Here is a 14,800-nt window from a genome sequence, read left to right on the forward strand (position 1 = left end):
ACCACCATGTTCTACATCAGGAAGCAGGGCGGTACCAGATCCCCAGCCCTGTCCAAGGAGGCGCAGGATCTGTGGCATTGGGCAGTCGCCCAAGGGATGTTTCTGGTGCTGTTTCATCTGGCAAGGATAAAAAACACCATCGCCGACTCGCTCAGCAGGGAGCTGCGCTCTTGCCACGAGTGGGAACTACGACAGGATCTAGTGGACCGCCTCTTCCGACGGTGGGGCACACCCCAGATCGATCTGTTCGCGACGGCGACGAACTCCAAGTGCCGGAGGTTCGCCAGCAGGATTCCCCAGCCGAGGAGCATGGGCGATGCTTTCTCGTTCCCCTGGGAGGGCCTGTTCCTGTATGCGTTCCCTCCATTGCCGCTGCTGATCCGGCTCATCAACCAGCTCAAGAGAACCAGCTCAAGAGGTCACGGTGCAGGATGATCCTCGTTGCACCTGCGTGGCCGAGGCAGATATGGTTCCCGGACCTTCTGGACTTGTCAGCGTCCACGTCAATCAAGCTGCCAGTGGACGCGGATCTTCTCTCCAGGGAAGGAGGCGCCATCCTCCATCACGACCCGAAGTCGCTGAACTTGCAGGCCTGGCTCCTGCAGCGTTAAAGTTTGGAGGTTACGACATACCGGCCGACTGCAGAGAGGTTCTTGCAAAGGCCAGGGCGTCCTCAACTCTTAAATGCTACGGACACAAATGGAAGAGGTTCTCTGTATGGTGCCATGCACAGAAGATTAACCCTCTACGGATTACGGCTCCTCAAGTACTGCCATACCTGCTGGCCAAGGCTGGGCTGGCGCACGCTTCCATCAAGATTCATCTTGCTGCTATCTCCCGATACACCAGAACCACGGGACGGACGTCTCTGGTGAAAGAATTCATGAAGGGACTGTTCAGATCGTTCCCACCAGTGAAGGCCCCGGCACCAGCGTGCGAGCTCAACGTGGTGCTGACCAAGCTCATGGGACCTCCGTTCGAGCCTCTGCACTCAGCTCCGTTGAAGTTCTTGTCGTGGAAAACAGCGTTTCTTGTGGCCATCACCTCCGCACGACGGGTGGGAGAGATCCAGGCCCTTTCCTGCAAGCCCCCGTACTTGACTTTTCATGACACGAGGGTAGTGCTCAGGACGCACCCATCCTTCATGCCCAAGGTGCCGTCGGACTTCCACCTTAACGAACCCTTGGTGTTGCCTGTTTTCTTCCCGTCGCCCTCGTCGCCGGCTGAAAGGACTTTGCACTCGCTGGATGTGGCTAGAGCGCTGAAGTTCTACGTGGACCGCACAAAGAGTTTTCGGAAGACGTCACAACTTTTTGTGAACTTTGGACCTGTCAATCAGGGGAAGGCTCTCTCGAAGGCTTCCATTTCCAGATGGCTCTCCGGCTGTATCATGTACTGTCATCGGTTGGCAAACCGACCGCTGCCTGGCCATCCGAGAGCCCATTCCACCAGAGCGATTGCAGCTACCACGGCGTTCCTATCTGGTGTGCCCTTGCTGGACATCTGCATGGCTACTACGTGGAGGTCGACGCACACCTTCACGAAATTCTACTGCATCGATCGGGATTCCAGGGAGGAGTCCAGGGTCGGCCAAGCAGTGCTGCGCAACCTGTTCGCCTAAGGTGAGCCTGGTGAGGAGGTAAGAATTGCTTAATGTTGAGTTTTGGATGAAATGCTTAATGTTGAGCCTTTGCCACCTCCCGTGGTTGTGCATGTGTGTACTGATATGTATTCTTTTATTCATGAGCATGTGAATCCATGCCAGACCCCATGCTGGAGAAGGAACAAGTTACTTACCTGTAACTGTTGTTCTCCAGCATGGGTCTGGCATTGATTCACATGCGAACCCTCCCGCCTACCCCTCTGCGGCTCTTCACTTGGTCATACTGCCACTTCACGTGCTACCAAATCTGAAGATGGCTGCCAGAGGCGGGGTTTAGGGAGATGGCAGTCATTGGCTGTGGTCAGAATGACGCAGAGATCAGTGATTGGTTACTACTACGAAAGACAGATCAGAAACGAAACTGATACTGATTTTTCTTTACCGAGGATTCCCAGCCTGACGACGGGGAATATTCATGAGCATGTGAATCCATGCCAGACCCATGCTGGAGAACAACAGTTACAGGTAAGTAACTTGTTCCTTCTCTGAATTTGCTAATTCTTTTACCATCTAGATGCCACCAACCACATCAAGCTTATTTCTTATTATAACAGCAAATTAGAATTGCTGTTTTATTCATGCTTGTATTTAACTTATTCAGTTCAACATAATCATTAATTGCTGTCAATGCTCGCTGCAAGCCAATCTTTAACCTATCTAGCAAGATCATGTCATCCGCATAGAGGAGTAACGTCAGTCATGGAGGAAAATTTGGTACTTCTTAAGCCCTTTGGACATATCTGATAAATATAAGTTCAATTATATAGGTGCCAATACACAGCCTTTGTGTAAACCTGAAAAGGTATTGATAGATCCATCTAACTTGCCATGGCTATCTAGTCATAGCTGGATCTGTGTAGTTCTATTACCATTCGCAGCAAACCAGCCAAAACCCCCCACGCATGTAGTTTATTCCAGAGCCTAGCCAGCTGCAACATTGCTTACCCCTAACCTCCTTTTTCCTCCCCTGCTTTCAGACCTACTACGCCTCTCCAGTGAAGTGTGACTGAGAGCTGTGAATTTCATCCCACATTAAAAACTTGACACTGTGTTTATGGTATCCCATTCCTAACACTTAAACATTGTGTACTCTGCTCTGAGAAGACAAGGCTCAGAGGTTTTGATTCTGTCGAACTCGCAGAACTGTAACAAATGTGTCTTGTATGCCCCACCCTGCGTTTTCAATAGTTCCTATTGGTTAAATATGTGGATTGGTAGCACTTAACTTTCTTACAAACAGCAGGGCTGTATCGTTCATTATCTGTGCATATCCTGTCATTAAAATCAAAATGTTATAAAAAATGCATTGCATTCTTGATATCTTCCTCATTCTGACATTCCTTTAACAGTCATCCACACTCCAGTCCAGCATAACCCTCTTCCCAGTCATGCCTTCTGTCAAGCTCCATGTACCCCTTCCTGCCTGCCACCCATCCTTCCATCATTGCACACACGTTCCTCTCAGTAGCACTTCCATCCTAGTCTTGTGCACACCTTTCTCAGGGTTCTGAAACACTACTTCCTTCCTTTTGCCTCTTTCTCCCATTCTCTGTATACCTTCTTTCCTGCCAGCCATCCCCCCGGAGTCATGCACACATCTTCCCCTGGACCACTCCTTCCTCCCAACCCTGTGGATCCTGCCTCCTCTTCATTTTTCAGCTCATCCTTCCATCAGTCCTTCTTCTTTGTCACTGGTGATAAACCAGTAGGTAGCATTTCTACATGTTTCTTTATTGAAATAATAAATGAAAGGCCTTTCTATCGCTAGCAATAAGGGATTTGCCCTACCTAACACAAAACTAACTAGGGTGCTCATTGTCAGTGAGGTGGCCCAAATCAACAGCCAGTGCTCTGTCCAAAACTATCCTACTCTGTCCATACCACTGATCATGAAAACCCAAAGAAAAGAGGGGTCTGTAAGAATGACTGCCGTCTCCCGGACAGGCATTTATAGCCTTGCCAGTTCTATCTTGGATTGCTTCTGAGAATGTTTTCATCATGGGGGCTGTTACCCCGCTGGACTTCGCCTCGCTCTCTACACAAAAAGATCCTTAATTCCACAAAGCAATGTATATTTCCTGATCCTTCGTTAAACCTTGCAGTGGCACTATATTTTCCTGGAAGTTCCCTGGATGGCTTTCGTGGGTTTCTTTACTTGGTTTATCATATTCCTCTTTACTGGAACGGGTCTGATTAGTTGCTTGACCGTCTCTATTCTCTTTCCAATATTGCCAAACACTGGGACGAGTGTGAGTGCTCTCTTGGTAATCTTAACTCTTTCCAGTATGCACAAATACTGGGACGAGTATGATTGGTCCCTTGGTTATCTTCACTCTCTTTCCATCTTGTCCCTGTGAGAAAGGAGAAGGTGTCTCACCCACTAGTCCCCAGGGATCTGTCATTCAGATTGCCAGAACACGGCCATCGCTTTTGGTTCCAGTTCCTGGGGGAGGACCAGTGCAGGAGGATAACCTGGGTGAGAGGTCTTCGGGGAGTGGGGGTGGAACACCACAGGGTGAGACACATTATCCCCTTCCTTGTAACACCTTTACCCCATCCTACCAGGTAGGATATTTAGGAACTCTACCCCACCCCTTTTTTAACATGAACACTTTCTCACGGACAGCCCACTATGAGAGAAAACGGACTACCTGAGCAGTATACCTGACGTGTCCCAATACAATGGTCAGGCGAGGCAGGCAATTACTGACCATCACACACACACCTGACTTCCATTACACTTCCCCACATGTATAAAAGGTGGAGCACAAAAGCACACACTGACCGAGGCAAAACACATGAGGAAACAGCTGTTTCGAGACGGCAGCTGAGCGAGAGAGGAAAGATGGCAAAACCGCAAGGAACCTTTCCGACAAGGAACCGTTACTTTCCAGAGACCTTGAAAATAGAAAGCGTAAATCAGGAAACCAGGCTGAAGAATCCTGAATTGTGCGTCAGAGATACCAGGGCCCTGCCGCGTCAATAATCAAGGTGGGGAGAATCACCAGCCACTGTGGTACCGTCCTTGGCTCCAAGAACAACGCAGCTTTCAGTGAAGTCAACACAGCCGGTGAGTTGGGGAGACCGATACAAGATCAGACTGTGTTGAAGCCAAGGTTGCAAGCAGCAACATTTTATGATGAGCACTGGAACGAACATTGTTAAAACGTTTGTGATAAGAGATGCAGGTGAAGTTGAACTGCTCATGAGAGATTAAACTTTAAAGCAAGCTACAATGCCTTTGACAGAGTGGTCCGGCACCGCTTGTTTGCTCAATCAAAGGTCTATGTAAGGTATCCAGCTGAGAAGTGACAAACATAGATAAATTTGGTCCGAACCCGACAGAGGGGGCCCAATTGAAGGTTTTGTGCTAAAGTGGGTCTGAGCCCGGCAGAGGGAAACCCGGGGTGAACAGTAAATCACCCGAGAAGGTGTATAAGTGAAAATCGTGACAAGAAAGGAACTTTAATGTTTTGTTGTGTTGCATCAGGCCCTCTGAAATAAGAGACTTTGAATGGCAAAGAGACTTTGGCACAGAAGACCCTGATGTTGAAGTTTTGAACTGCATCCTCGTTTGCATAACATTGTTTCCCACACTATTTGTATTTAGAATAAGGATTGGCAATAGGTTTATTAGTATAGGCCCTTTTATTTTGACACACTCGACTAGGACTGCGTTATTATTTGATGGTCATAGCTTGCTTCCATTTTTAGATTTAGGATTAGATAGGCGTTTTTCAAACCCAATTGAAGTTCAATAAACACCCTTGAACTGTGATCACTTGTGTCTGTCTTACTGTTTGATACCATGCCTTTCTTACATCCCCCACCCGGGTCTCCCGCCATTCCCGTTACCTCTTTTGAATTGGGTAGGCATCACCAGTTCTTTCCATGGGGTCAGGTTCCAGTTTCTTGTATAACCACATCGGTCATTCACTTCTTTCTTCTTCTTCATGTGGCACCGCAGAGCCCTTCCTGGTATGGTCTTTGTGCCGTTCGACGACCATACAGTCCACCTTCTCTGGGTCACACCACCACCCACAGATTCTTCCCAGGTAGACAGCTTGGCTCTCTGTCTCTGCTGTAGTGTCTGTATTCTGCTGCTTCGGGTCTCCAATGTCCTCTCCACACGGGACGTGTCGGCGTCTCCTGGTTTCTTTCTCAGCAGTGGTTCAAACCTCCTGTGCTCCAGTGATAAACTTCACAGGTCCTTCTTCTGTTTTTATTAGACCACCCTGGGTCCTCCCCAGCGTTGATGCACAGTCCTTTGTTTATTTCATTTGAGGACTCGTGGCTTCTTGGGCTATCTTCTTCGTACCAGTGCAGTTGGCTGCAATTCACTGCATACTCTGCATGGTTCCTATGTTGTTCTTCTTCCCAGTACATCTGACCTGAGGAGATGAATTCATGCAGCTATTGCAGTAACAGATGGACTGCTTTGGAGTGACTTGAGGGGATCTTCAGATAGTCTTCTCCATTCCTCATACGAGAGTCTAAGGAGTTCCTGGACTGAACGGGAGTCCTTGTTCCCCAAGAGGGGAGTCTTTTTCCACCACCCCAAAAGGGAATGTTGCATAGCGGGGTGAACTCCCTAGCCTCACGGGGAAGGGCTCCCCTCTGGGGAGAAGTTACAAGATCGCCTGAATTGTCACACCCTTCAACCCTGTTATCCCTTACTCCTAGTCCACTGCCCCTCTTCCTTTGTCATGTTCCCACCCCACGGTCCCCGAGCTCTGTGCTCCCCTGCCTCCTAGTCCTGCACTTTTCTTCCTCTGTTTTGCGCTCCTCTTCCTCCATGTCACTGCTTCTTTTCCTTCACCCTCCCGTCCCTTGCAATCTAATGGTGTGGTTTCTTCCTACAGATCTCGATGCTGAAGGACCAGTTGCAGCAGGAGCTGAAAAGGTGCCAACCCCACTACTCCTCCATCCTCTCTGGAAACTGAGTGGCCAAGCCTGTGTGTCCCCAGCCTCCACTGTGAGGAGAACATGATGACGATACTATCTTGGCATGTGACATTACCACTTGCTGGTGACCTGCAACAGCGCTGTGCCAATGCAATGCACAGTACATTTTTAGTAGGCATTTTTGAACTTGAGAGATTTTTATTTTGTTTTTAATATTTTTTCTACACACTGAAATTTTGACTGAGCCACTGTGAAAGGATCTTAAAAAAGAAATCCACGGAGGGGAGACCAGCGACTCGCCCCATGTTTAAGGTGCTAAATTGCAAGAATTTGCTGAAAACGAAGGTCCTTTATTTTTAGTCCATTTACATTGTATTGCAATCCATGGGAATCAAGTATGCTGGTTTTTATACTTTAAAAATTCTAAACATGTCTGTTTATATAAGGATCAAAGCAGCTCAATGTGCATTCTGTGATGGGCAGTGGACAGAACTTCCCTTTGCCAGGGGCACTTTTGGACCTGGCTTTACATGGCAGCTACAGTGGTGTGGGGGACTTCGCCGACTCATTAAAATGAGACCACCGAGTGGGGAATCCAGCATTTCGTTTCTGTTTAAAGCAATAATGCAACCAGATTGTTGGAAGAAATCAGTTTCTGCAAAAATGATCAAAGCAAGTTAAACGTACTTACAATTTTACTAGAGTTCCTGCTCATGGAGACCTTGCAGGCAGCCCAATTTTATTTTTAATTTGGGTGAAAGCTTCCTCTCTTATCTTTGTTTCCTTTTGGGGTCCAATGTGTGACACTGAAGAACACTCCAAAATGGCGGCCGGTTTCAGTGCAGCTGATGGGTAGCTGCTTGCTTTTCCATATCTATTTCTTTGGTTGCCTACACTCCTTTTGTCTCCCGAGGTCATCAGCAGGATTGAAGTGCGTTTCTTTTCATAACCTACTCAAATGTGCTGTTTCATTCCTAAAGTAATATTTTGCGGCCATCCAACAATACGTTGAGACTGTTCAGCGATCACACATTGGACTGGAATTCAGTTGGCAGACATGGGATTGTCTCAGTATTGCACTGTGAGCGAGAGGTGTTGGTTGCTAGACATTGGACTGTACCAGTATTACATAGGTGATCTGGAACCCGAATTGGTTAATACAGGGAGGATGCGGGGAGCGTGGAGTGTGCATTTAATTGATCTTTATACTAGTGTCCTTTTACAGTACTATTACCTAAATAATAGATGCAGGGGTACGAGTGTGTAATGGGTGAATTGGCAAATGTCGGCCTATCCCAGTGTTAAACAGGGAATCTGGGAGGGTGTTGATCAGTTTACTCCTGTAGTACTCCCCTACTACCATATGGGCGACCAGCAGAGGATACCAATTGACAAGTACAGCACTGTTTCAGTATTGGGGTCCCAGCTGCTGTGAGTTTGTTGACTAGTAGATGCCTGTACAAGTCCAGGCAGAGAATTAAGCAATCACCTTGGCCATAGGACCACCCTACACTTTGCAAGATAACATTTCGACAGTTCGCACTCATCCCCCCAACCTTCCTAATTTGGAAACTAAGCACCATTATATTGGGTAATAACATTTGTTATTACAACACTTAAATGTGGGAGCAATGTGGCATGAAATGTGAGAACCTTTATCAGGCAGTGGACAAACCCAACCTAACCTATGAGATGGTCTTTGGTTGTGTGGTCATCATTGGTAGAGGGACTGTCCTGCAGGCGGCTCATCCTCCCCAGTCTTATGATACCTTGCTTGGGTCTAGATAAAAGTACAAGTGCATTTTTCAAAATCCATGCCTCGTAACACCACTTTTTCTTGCGTGTTGCACTTTAACAAAGGGACAATCTGTCCTGAATTATTGAACGTGTTTAATATATTTGTATTATCAGTATGGCAGCTGTGGGTGGCTAATACAGGGAGGGCCAGTGTTAACAAAGCTATGAATGTAAACCAAGGTTAAAAGTCATGAGTTGACTGTCTATATTTCAAAAATGTCCTATGGGCAGACACACTACTAAGAAATACTCCTGACAACTGTAGTCCAAAATGAGACAAAATGAAAATGTTACCTACACACCTTATTCCTCCGAGTTCTGTTGCATTTTTTAGTGGAAACAAGCCTGACTTTGACCATTGAAGACGACCCAAAACTTATTTAACTAGGGATTAAATTGATTGTCAGCCACTGCTTTAATGATCATAATTTCCACTCCAAAATCGACACAGAATGTTTTCAAGCACCCAGTTTACGGTTGAGATGTTTCAAGTCTAAAAATCTGTTCCTTTTTATGGACTTCTGTTGTCACAGATGTAGTGTGGCGTCCACATATAAAATGTGTATGGAAAGCCGGGCTACAGCACTACCACTAAACCATTCCCCCATGTTTTCTGCTGCAAAATCTCCGATTTGAGCGTACCAAAATGTTCACATCTCTGACATATTCCATTGTAAACCTACAGAAAGTAGCCTCACCAGGCTTACTTGTTGCGTAACAAAGCATACAATGAAGAAATGGTAATGGAAACAAGCACAGCCACATATTGTAGACACATTAACCCTGCCTAATTGGCATAATGTCTTGGACTTGTCATCCATCGCTATGCTGTTTTATTGTGAAAATTGAAGAAATGAAAAGTATTGGAGCGCCACTGAGAACTACCAGCATTTTCAAGCATGACTTCTAGAATGGGAGCAATATTTCTAAAAGGAAAGTTACCCTTTCAAACTATTGGTGGAGGGATTGCAAGATTTTTACTGTTTGAACAGGATTCAGAATTCTCTTTAACTTCCATCACAAATTCATGTGGAATCTTGCACTCCTTTATACATCATACAGAAAATGTGTTCTGGAAACACCCCAAAATCCTGTGCCCATTGTTCAAGCGGTAAACATGGAGGCATATTCTCTGAGGTCATGGACCCAGGATGTGGAATGTCCATACCCAAAGCCAGGAAGCAAATCCAAACTGCCTATACTTCAGAAAAGTATGCATTCTTTTAGTGCTCTATTGATGTACATCAGTCCTAAAAACATTGAACCGATGTTGCTTTCGCTGCCTCTACTCTGGTGACCACAATCATGGTGGAAAAAAGACAATATTAGATGTGGATGCATGGAGCACCATGGGTTTGAGTTCATGTAGAATAGGTACAGTGTGAAAGGAAAGGCCAAGCCTGCGCTCTTTTACTTTGAAAGTAAACCACATGCAATGCTGTGGACCAGCCAAAAGATGGCAGAATATGCATAGCATGTGACTGTAAACAGATACAGGCCAAAGAAAGATTATTACTGTATAACTAACATATGATATGTATATACTAAATTCAGTGGCCGTTCTATGTCCCATGGTATCTCGCCCACCGATTAGTGCCAACCAAAAGGCAAATATAAAAAGTGTGGCCAGCATTGGAGTACCATACAAGGACCGATCTTTAATCTGTTGAAGCAGATCTACATGTGTGCACTCAAAAGTGGAGGTATTGATCCTGGAAAAGCAACTCGCCAGTGGCGAGCAGAAATCAAATTGATTCCAAACTATGCTCCATCTCTCTTGATAAATCTACGAACCCATATTCATTTACCTTTGCAATCAAGCGCTCTTGAGTGCCCATGAGCCAGCTTGTATGCTGCCACGTAAAACAGTGAATCATGCAAATCTTTCATTCGGAATCACCCATTGCTCATTTTTAATCATCAGTTAATTTGGAATCTCGAGTCAGTTTAGAATGTACAATTTGCTATTTATAATATCAGTAGCCACTGTATAGTATCCAAGTCAATTGATCTCGAGGGGCAACATAGTTCTCGATTGTCTCTGATTAGCCATTTGATGTTTCGCTCAAGTCTGATCTTTGGGGCCAATCAGTTGCTCATTTGCTGCTCCTGGTCATTTGGGTTTTGTATCTGCAACCAAACAACTCCCAATGAACTGAGGAGGCTGAATGTGGACATGCAGAATTCACAGCGTTTGACATTAGTATCCAGATCTGCCAAAGTTGATGTAGCTACATGCAAGACACTTCCAGAACCTCGCGGATCCCAGTTCTTCTCTTTAATCAGTACTGCAGTTCAGGAATAATCAGGTCAACATGAGTGGTTTTGTCTCATTTTGGATTGCGATTTTTGTAAACCAAATGTGGTCGTTTTTGTGAAGTCACACTGTACATCTTATGTTCTTTCTCCAGAATTCATGTCTTAATGTACCCTTTTTCTATTAAAAAAGACCGATTTTAGACTTTTAACAGTGTCCAATGTAAGCAGTTGTAGGCGTTCCCTTTTCCATCAAGCCTGGCTTTGTCCACATCGTAACGAGGTCTGATACACATTTTTCAAATAGCACTGAAGACATTCCGGCGAATTCTGTGTTGAGCCAGCGTGTTGAGTATGAGTGATGTTCGTTTTTCTAATCGATCAAGTTTTACAGCTGTTCACCATGTCCTTGTTGGTTTGTACAACCACTTTTGAAAACCATTACAATTTATAATAAATTTTAACTGTGAAATTTAAAGTGTACTTTTTTTTAATAAACATGGCTATATATTTGATGTGTATAAATAGGGTGAGCTTAAACAGAGCAAGAGTCAGACTTTTTTGCATTAACAGAACAAGTACAGCAAGGCAGCAGCAGAGAAAGTTTCACTCTCATGCAGCTCTGGTATTGCACTTATGATGGCAGTGCAAACTCTGCTCTGACATAACGTGGTTATAGCATGGGAAGCACAGTGTATGTGTCACCCGCACACCACACTCGTACAGCACTGACAAGTATTCAAAACAGGCACTGCACAGCAGTGCAAGCTTCACTTGTGTCGGATACAGATCCATCGCAGGCAGTAGCAGTGCAAGCTTCTCTCCTGTACAAGGGTTGCACTTACACAACATGGTTCCAGCAGTGTATACTTCATTGACACACCACACATGTACAGCACTGAGGACACTAGTGAATTCTTCACTAGTACACAAAATAGGTAGGACACATTATTGCATGCTTCGCTCACCTTCGACACAGGTACAGAACAGGCAACAGCCATACACGTTTCACTTGTATACAACAAAGCTGCAAAGAAACGTTTGGCACTGTGTTAGTCCAGTTTTAAAAAACACCTAATATGGAAGCTTTGATACCTTTTAATGGACATACTGAAAATGCTGTGCAGAGATGGAACAATGCATTAGCTTTCAAAGTCAAACAAACTTCATCAGGTGGCATAGTTTGAAATGACTGGCCAAGAAAAACCCACAGGTTAATTCATTCTCGGAGCGTAGAAAAAAAGAGCATTTTACACTTCATTGGCTGAGGGAACAGTATGCATATAATGCAGGTTTGGAATTGCTGTTTTAAGAGCTTAAACACTCCTGGAACCAGGGACACCTATAACAGTTTGAAAACACTCCATATTTCCAGCGAAAGTTGCATTTAAAGAAAACAAATCTGTTTTGCATGCAACTGTTGAATGTAGTACGTTTTCAAAAGTTAGGCATCGGAATTCTTAAAGGGCGCCCCGGTAAGACGTATTGAAGTAAAAGGTGTGATTAAATCTGGACAATTCGTCCCGTCTCCCCTGCCTTATTGGTGACTCTGGGCCATATACCTTTCCAGATGGCCTAGAGAACACACCAAAGATTGTTCAAGGGTTTTATTAATCATTTTAGTAGGGTTCAACTAAGCTCTGCCCCTTTCTCTTTTGTCTCCAACAGGTCTCTCTCCACCCTAGCCGAAACTTCTTTAAATCCATGGTATTCACTAGAGATTGGTAACTCCTGTCTAAAATCTGGCTAGCAAGCAGTGAGGGCATAAAGGCCAACCTCCTTATCTTTCGTACTCCCTCCGGGGCCTTCTAGGTAGATCCTAATCTGGGGTCTCTCAAGAAGAATGATAGCAGGAAGTGGTGCCTCCAAACCACCCAGGTCTCATTCAATTATTTCCTCTCATGCTCGTATTCCTCACCCTGATGTTTTTTCCTTCTTTCCCTTTCTTCTACTACACTGTACACCCCTCCTCCTGTCAAAGCCTCTCTTTGTTCTCTTTCACATTACTCACTTACTCCCCTCTACACTGAACCCCAGTCATTCTCTTCATTCACAATACATGCACTCTCTCACCCAAGTACCACTTTCCGTCACCAACCAATACCTCACACACTCTGTGGTTATCTTCCACGCTCTGCCACATTGTCCTTCCTTTTCCTTGGCTTTTGGTCCGCCTTCTCCTCCCTGAACCTCACCCGAACAAACCACACTCCCCTGTTCTTCCTGTCCCCTTTTATCCTCCTCCTTCCCTTCCATTGGCTCTCAGTCAGTTTCCCGAGCCCTGGGCTACAGTAGTGGGAAACAATCAAGCACCAATTAAGCCCTGCCCCCCTTTCAAACGCAAGTCCACCAGTGTCCCAAAATGTTAGCCTGTTGTAGCCATAGTTTCTTTCAAAGTTTATATTCAGTGTTGAACACATCTGGATTGACGGTCTGGTGTGAGCAGCATTCTGCTGGTTTGATGTTCACAGCTGTGTCTCCCGCTGGTGACCTTTATGCTCTGCTCTCCATTGCAGGTAATTCTGGCACAAGAGAATAGACTTGCCAGCATGTTGTATGGCAGGTGTGGGGTGATCAAAAGTGATACTCTGCAATTGTAGCCAGACACATAGAGAGGGGGCTGAGACTGGGGCTTTCCAACTCTCCCACCCATCCCTGGGGCAGGACTGGCTCTGCCAAACACCCTAGTAGGCACCAGAAGACAAGCACACCCACATTTAATTGCCACAGGCCTGCCGAGGAATTACTGCAGAGTGAAAGCACCGGCATACTACAGAAGGCAGTTGTGGTCGGGACGCGCAGAGTAAGGACTCCAAACATCACTCATTAACCCTGAAGAACAGGAGCAGTGGTATGAATGCAGTCAGAAGACCATGTGAGGGCACAAGGCTTGGTTACAGAGGTCAACTTGGATGTGGGATTTGGATCTAGCTAAATGGCCGTACAGAGCCCGGTTCGGTTTTACGAGTCCCAGATTCTGACAAAGCCTAGACCACAGAATCCAACATGAAGTGGACCTCTACATGATTACTCACAGGAAGGAGGGCAAAACAGCAGTGATGGAAGGCACAAAGATTACCCACAATGGCATTTGGAAGTGGATCAGTGAGGACAATTCTCAGCCCAAGACAGTGGGAACAGTACCTCAAAGTAGTACTCTAAAGTTGTTCTTCAACCATTCTGCTGTTAAAACGTGATGGTTTATCTAGTAAAGTTTGTTGCTTCATTCAACTCGCAACAAAGGTCCAATATTTAGCAAGCTATATTAGCTTATAAACTTCCTGTAATATTACTTTGAAAATGCTTCTCATGTATTCTGGACCACAGCCATGCTAAACCCACCTCCATTGGCTTCTTTGGCTACAAATATTGCTTTAAAAATTAATTGTAACATATCTTGTTCAGTGAGATCTGTTAACTGCTCTTTAAGCAGGCGATTAGCATATAGTTTATATTTCCAACCGGTTCAAAACCATTAACTCTTTTCTCATTTGCTACCTAGTTTTCAACTTACGTCGCATCCCCTTTCCTCCATACTGTATGGCCGTCCCTTCCAAGGGTCGGGAGACGGAACCTTTATCACCAGAAAAAAACCCTCTTCCCCTTTAAATTTAGAGGCATGCGGGAGTGAGGCCCAGGGAGCATGCGCTGCCTGACTCCGCCCTCCAGCGCCGCACTACAGTCCCCTTTTCCGCGTCGACGGGAACGGGCCGAATTCACCAGCGCTCCTGGGTTTGGCTTGGGCCAATTCCACTTGCGGATACTTCTTCTCTTTGTCTTCTTTTTTGTGCTTTTATCATTCAGGTACTCGGTCCTCAGGCGTCACGCTCCACCCCGGTGCATGTCGACTTCTACAGGGTTCAGCAGGTGTCCATCCTGCAACAGGCTCTTCCCAACTTCAGACCCCCACACCCTCTGCCTATGTTGCCTTGGCCCAGACCACGGTTGTCAATCTTGTTCAACGTGTGACCTGCGAAAGCGCTGAAGAACAGAATAGCCAGGTGGAGGGAGCTCTTCCAAAAGTCGCCCCCAGAGGATCTCAAGAACTTTGTGAAGCATCGAACCAGGCCCAAGGTAGGGCCGATATTCTCCATCACACCCCGCAAGGGAGACTCCTTCCCAGGGACTATCCCGCACGGGAGGGACTGGTCAGGTCCTTCTACCAGTACGTGCACCAAG

The 14,800-nt window shown here is 45.9% G+C and overlaps 1 protein-coding gene across 6 annotated transcripts in view; it reads left to right on the plus strand.

The window, feature by feature from the left end:
* CROCC (ciliary rootlet coiled-coil, rootletin) overlaps positions 1 to 11,099 on the plus strand; it is a 644,212-nt gene extending 633,113 nt beyond the window's left edge. For all 6 annotated transcript variants that reach the window (XM_069611116.1, XM_069611117.1, XM_069611118.1 and 3 more), the window contains one exon: positions 6,526 to 11,099. In XM_069611116.1, coding sequence (XP_069467217.1) covers positions 6,526 to 6,606 — 81 coding nt within the window. In that variant the 3' untranslated portion in view covers positions 6,607 to 11,099. The remainder of the gene's footprint in view (positions 1 to 6,525) is intronic.
* The last annotated feature ends 3,701 nt before the right edge of the window (positions 11,100 to 14,800 follow it).

This window comes from Ambystoma mexicanum, chromosome 8 (genome assembly GCF_040938575.1).
Source record: "Ambystoma mexicanum isolate Mex_15411 chromosome 8, UKY_AmexF1_1, whole genome shotgun sequence".
Lineage (NCBI taxonomy): Eukaryota > Metazoa > Chordata > Amphibia > Caudata > Ambystomatidae > Ambystoma > Ambystoma mexicanum.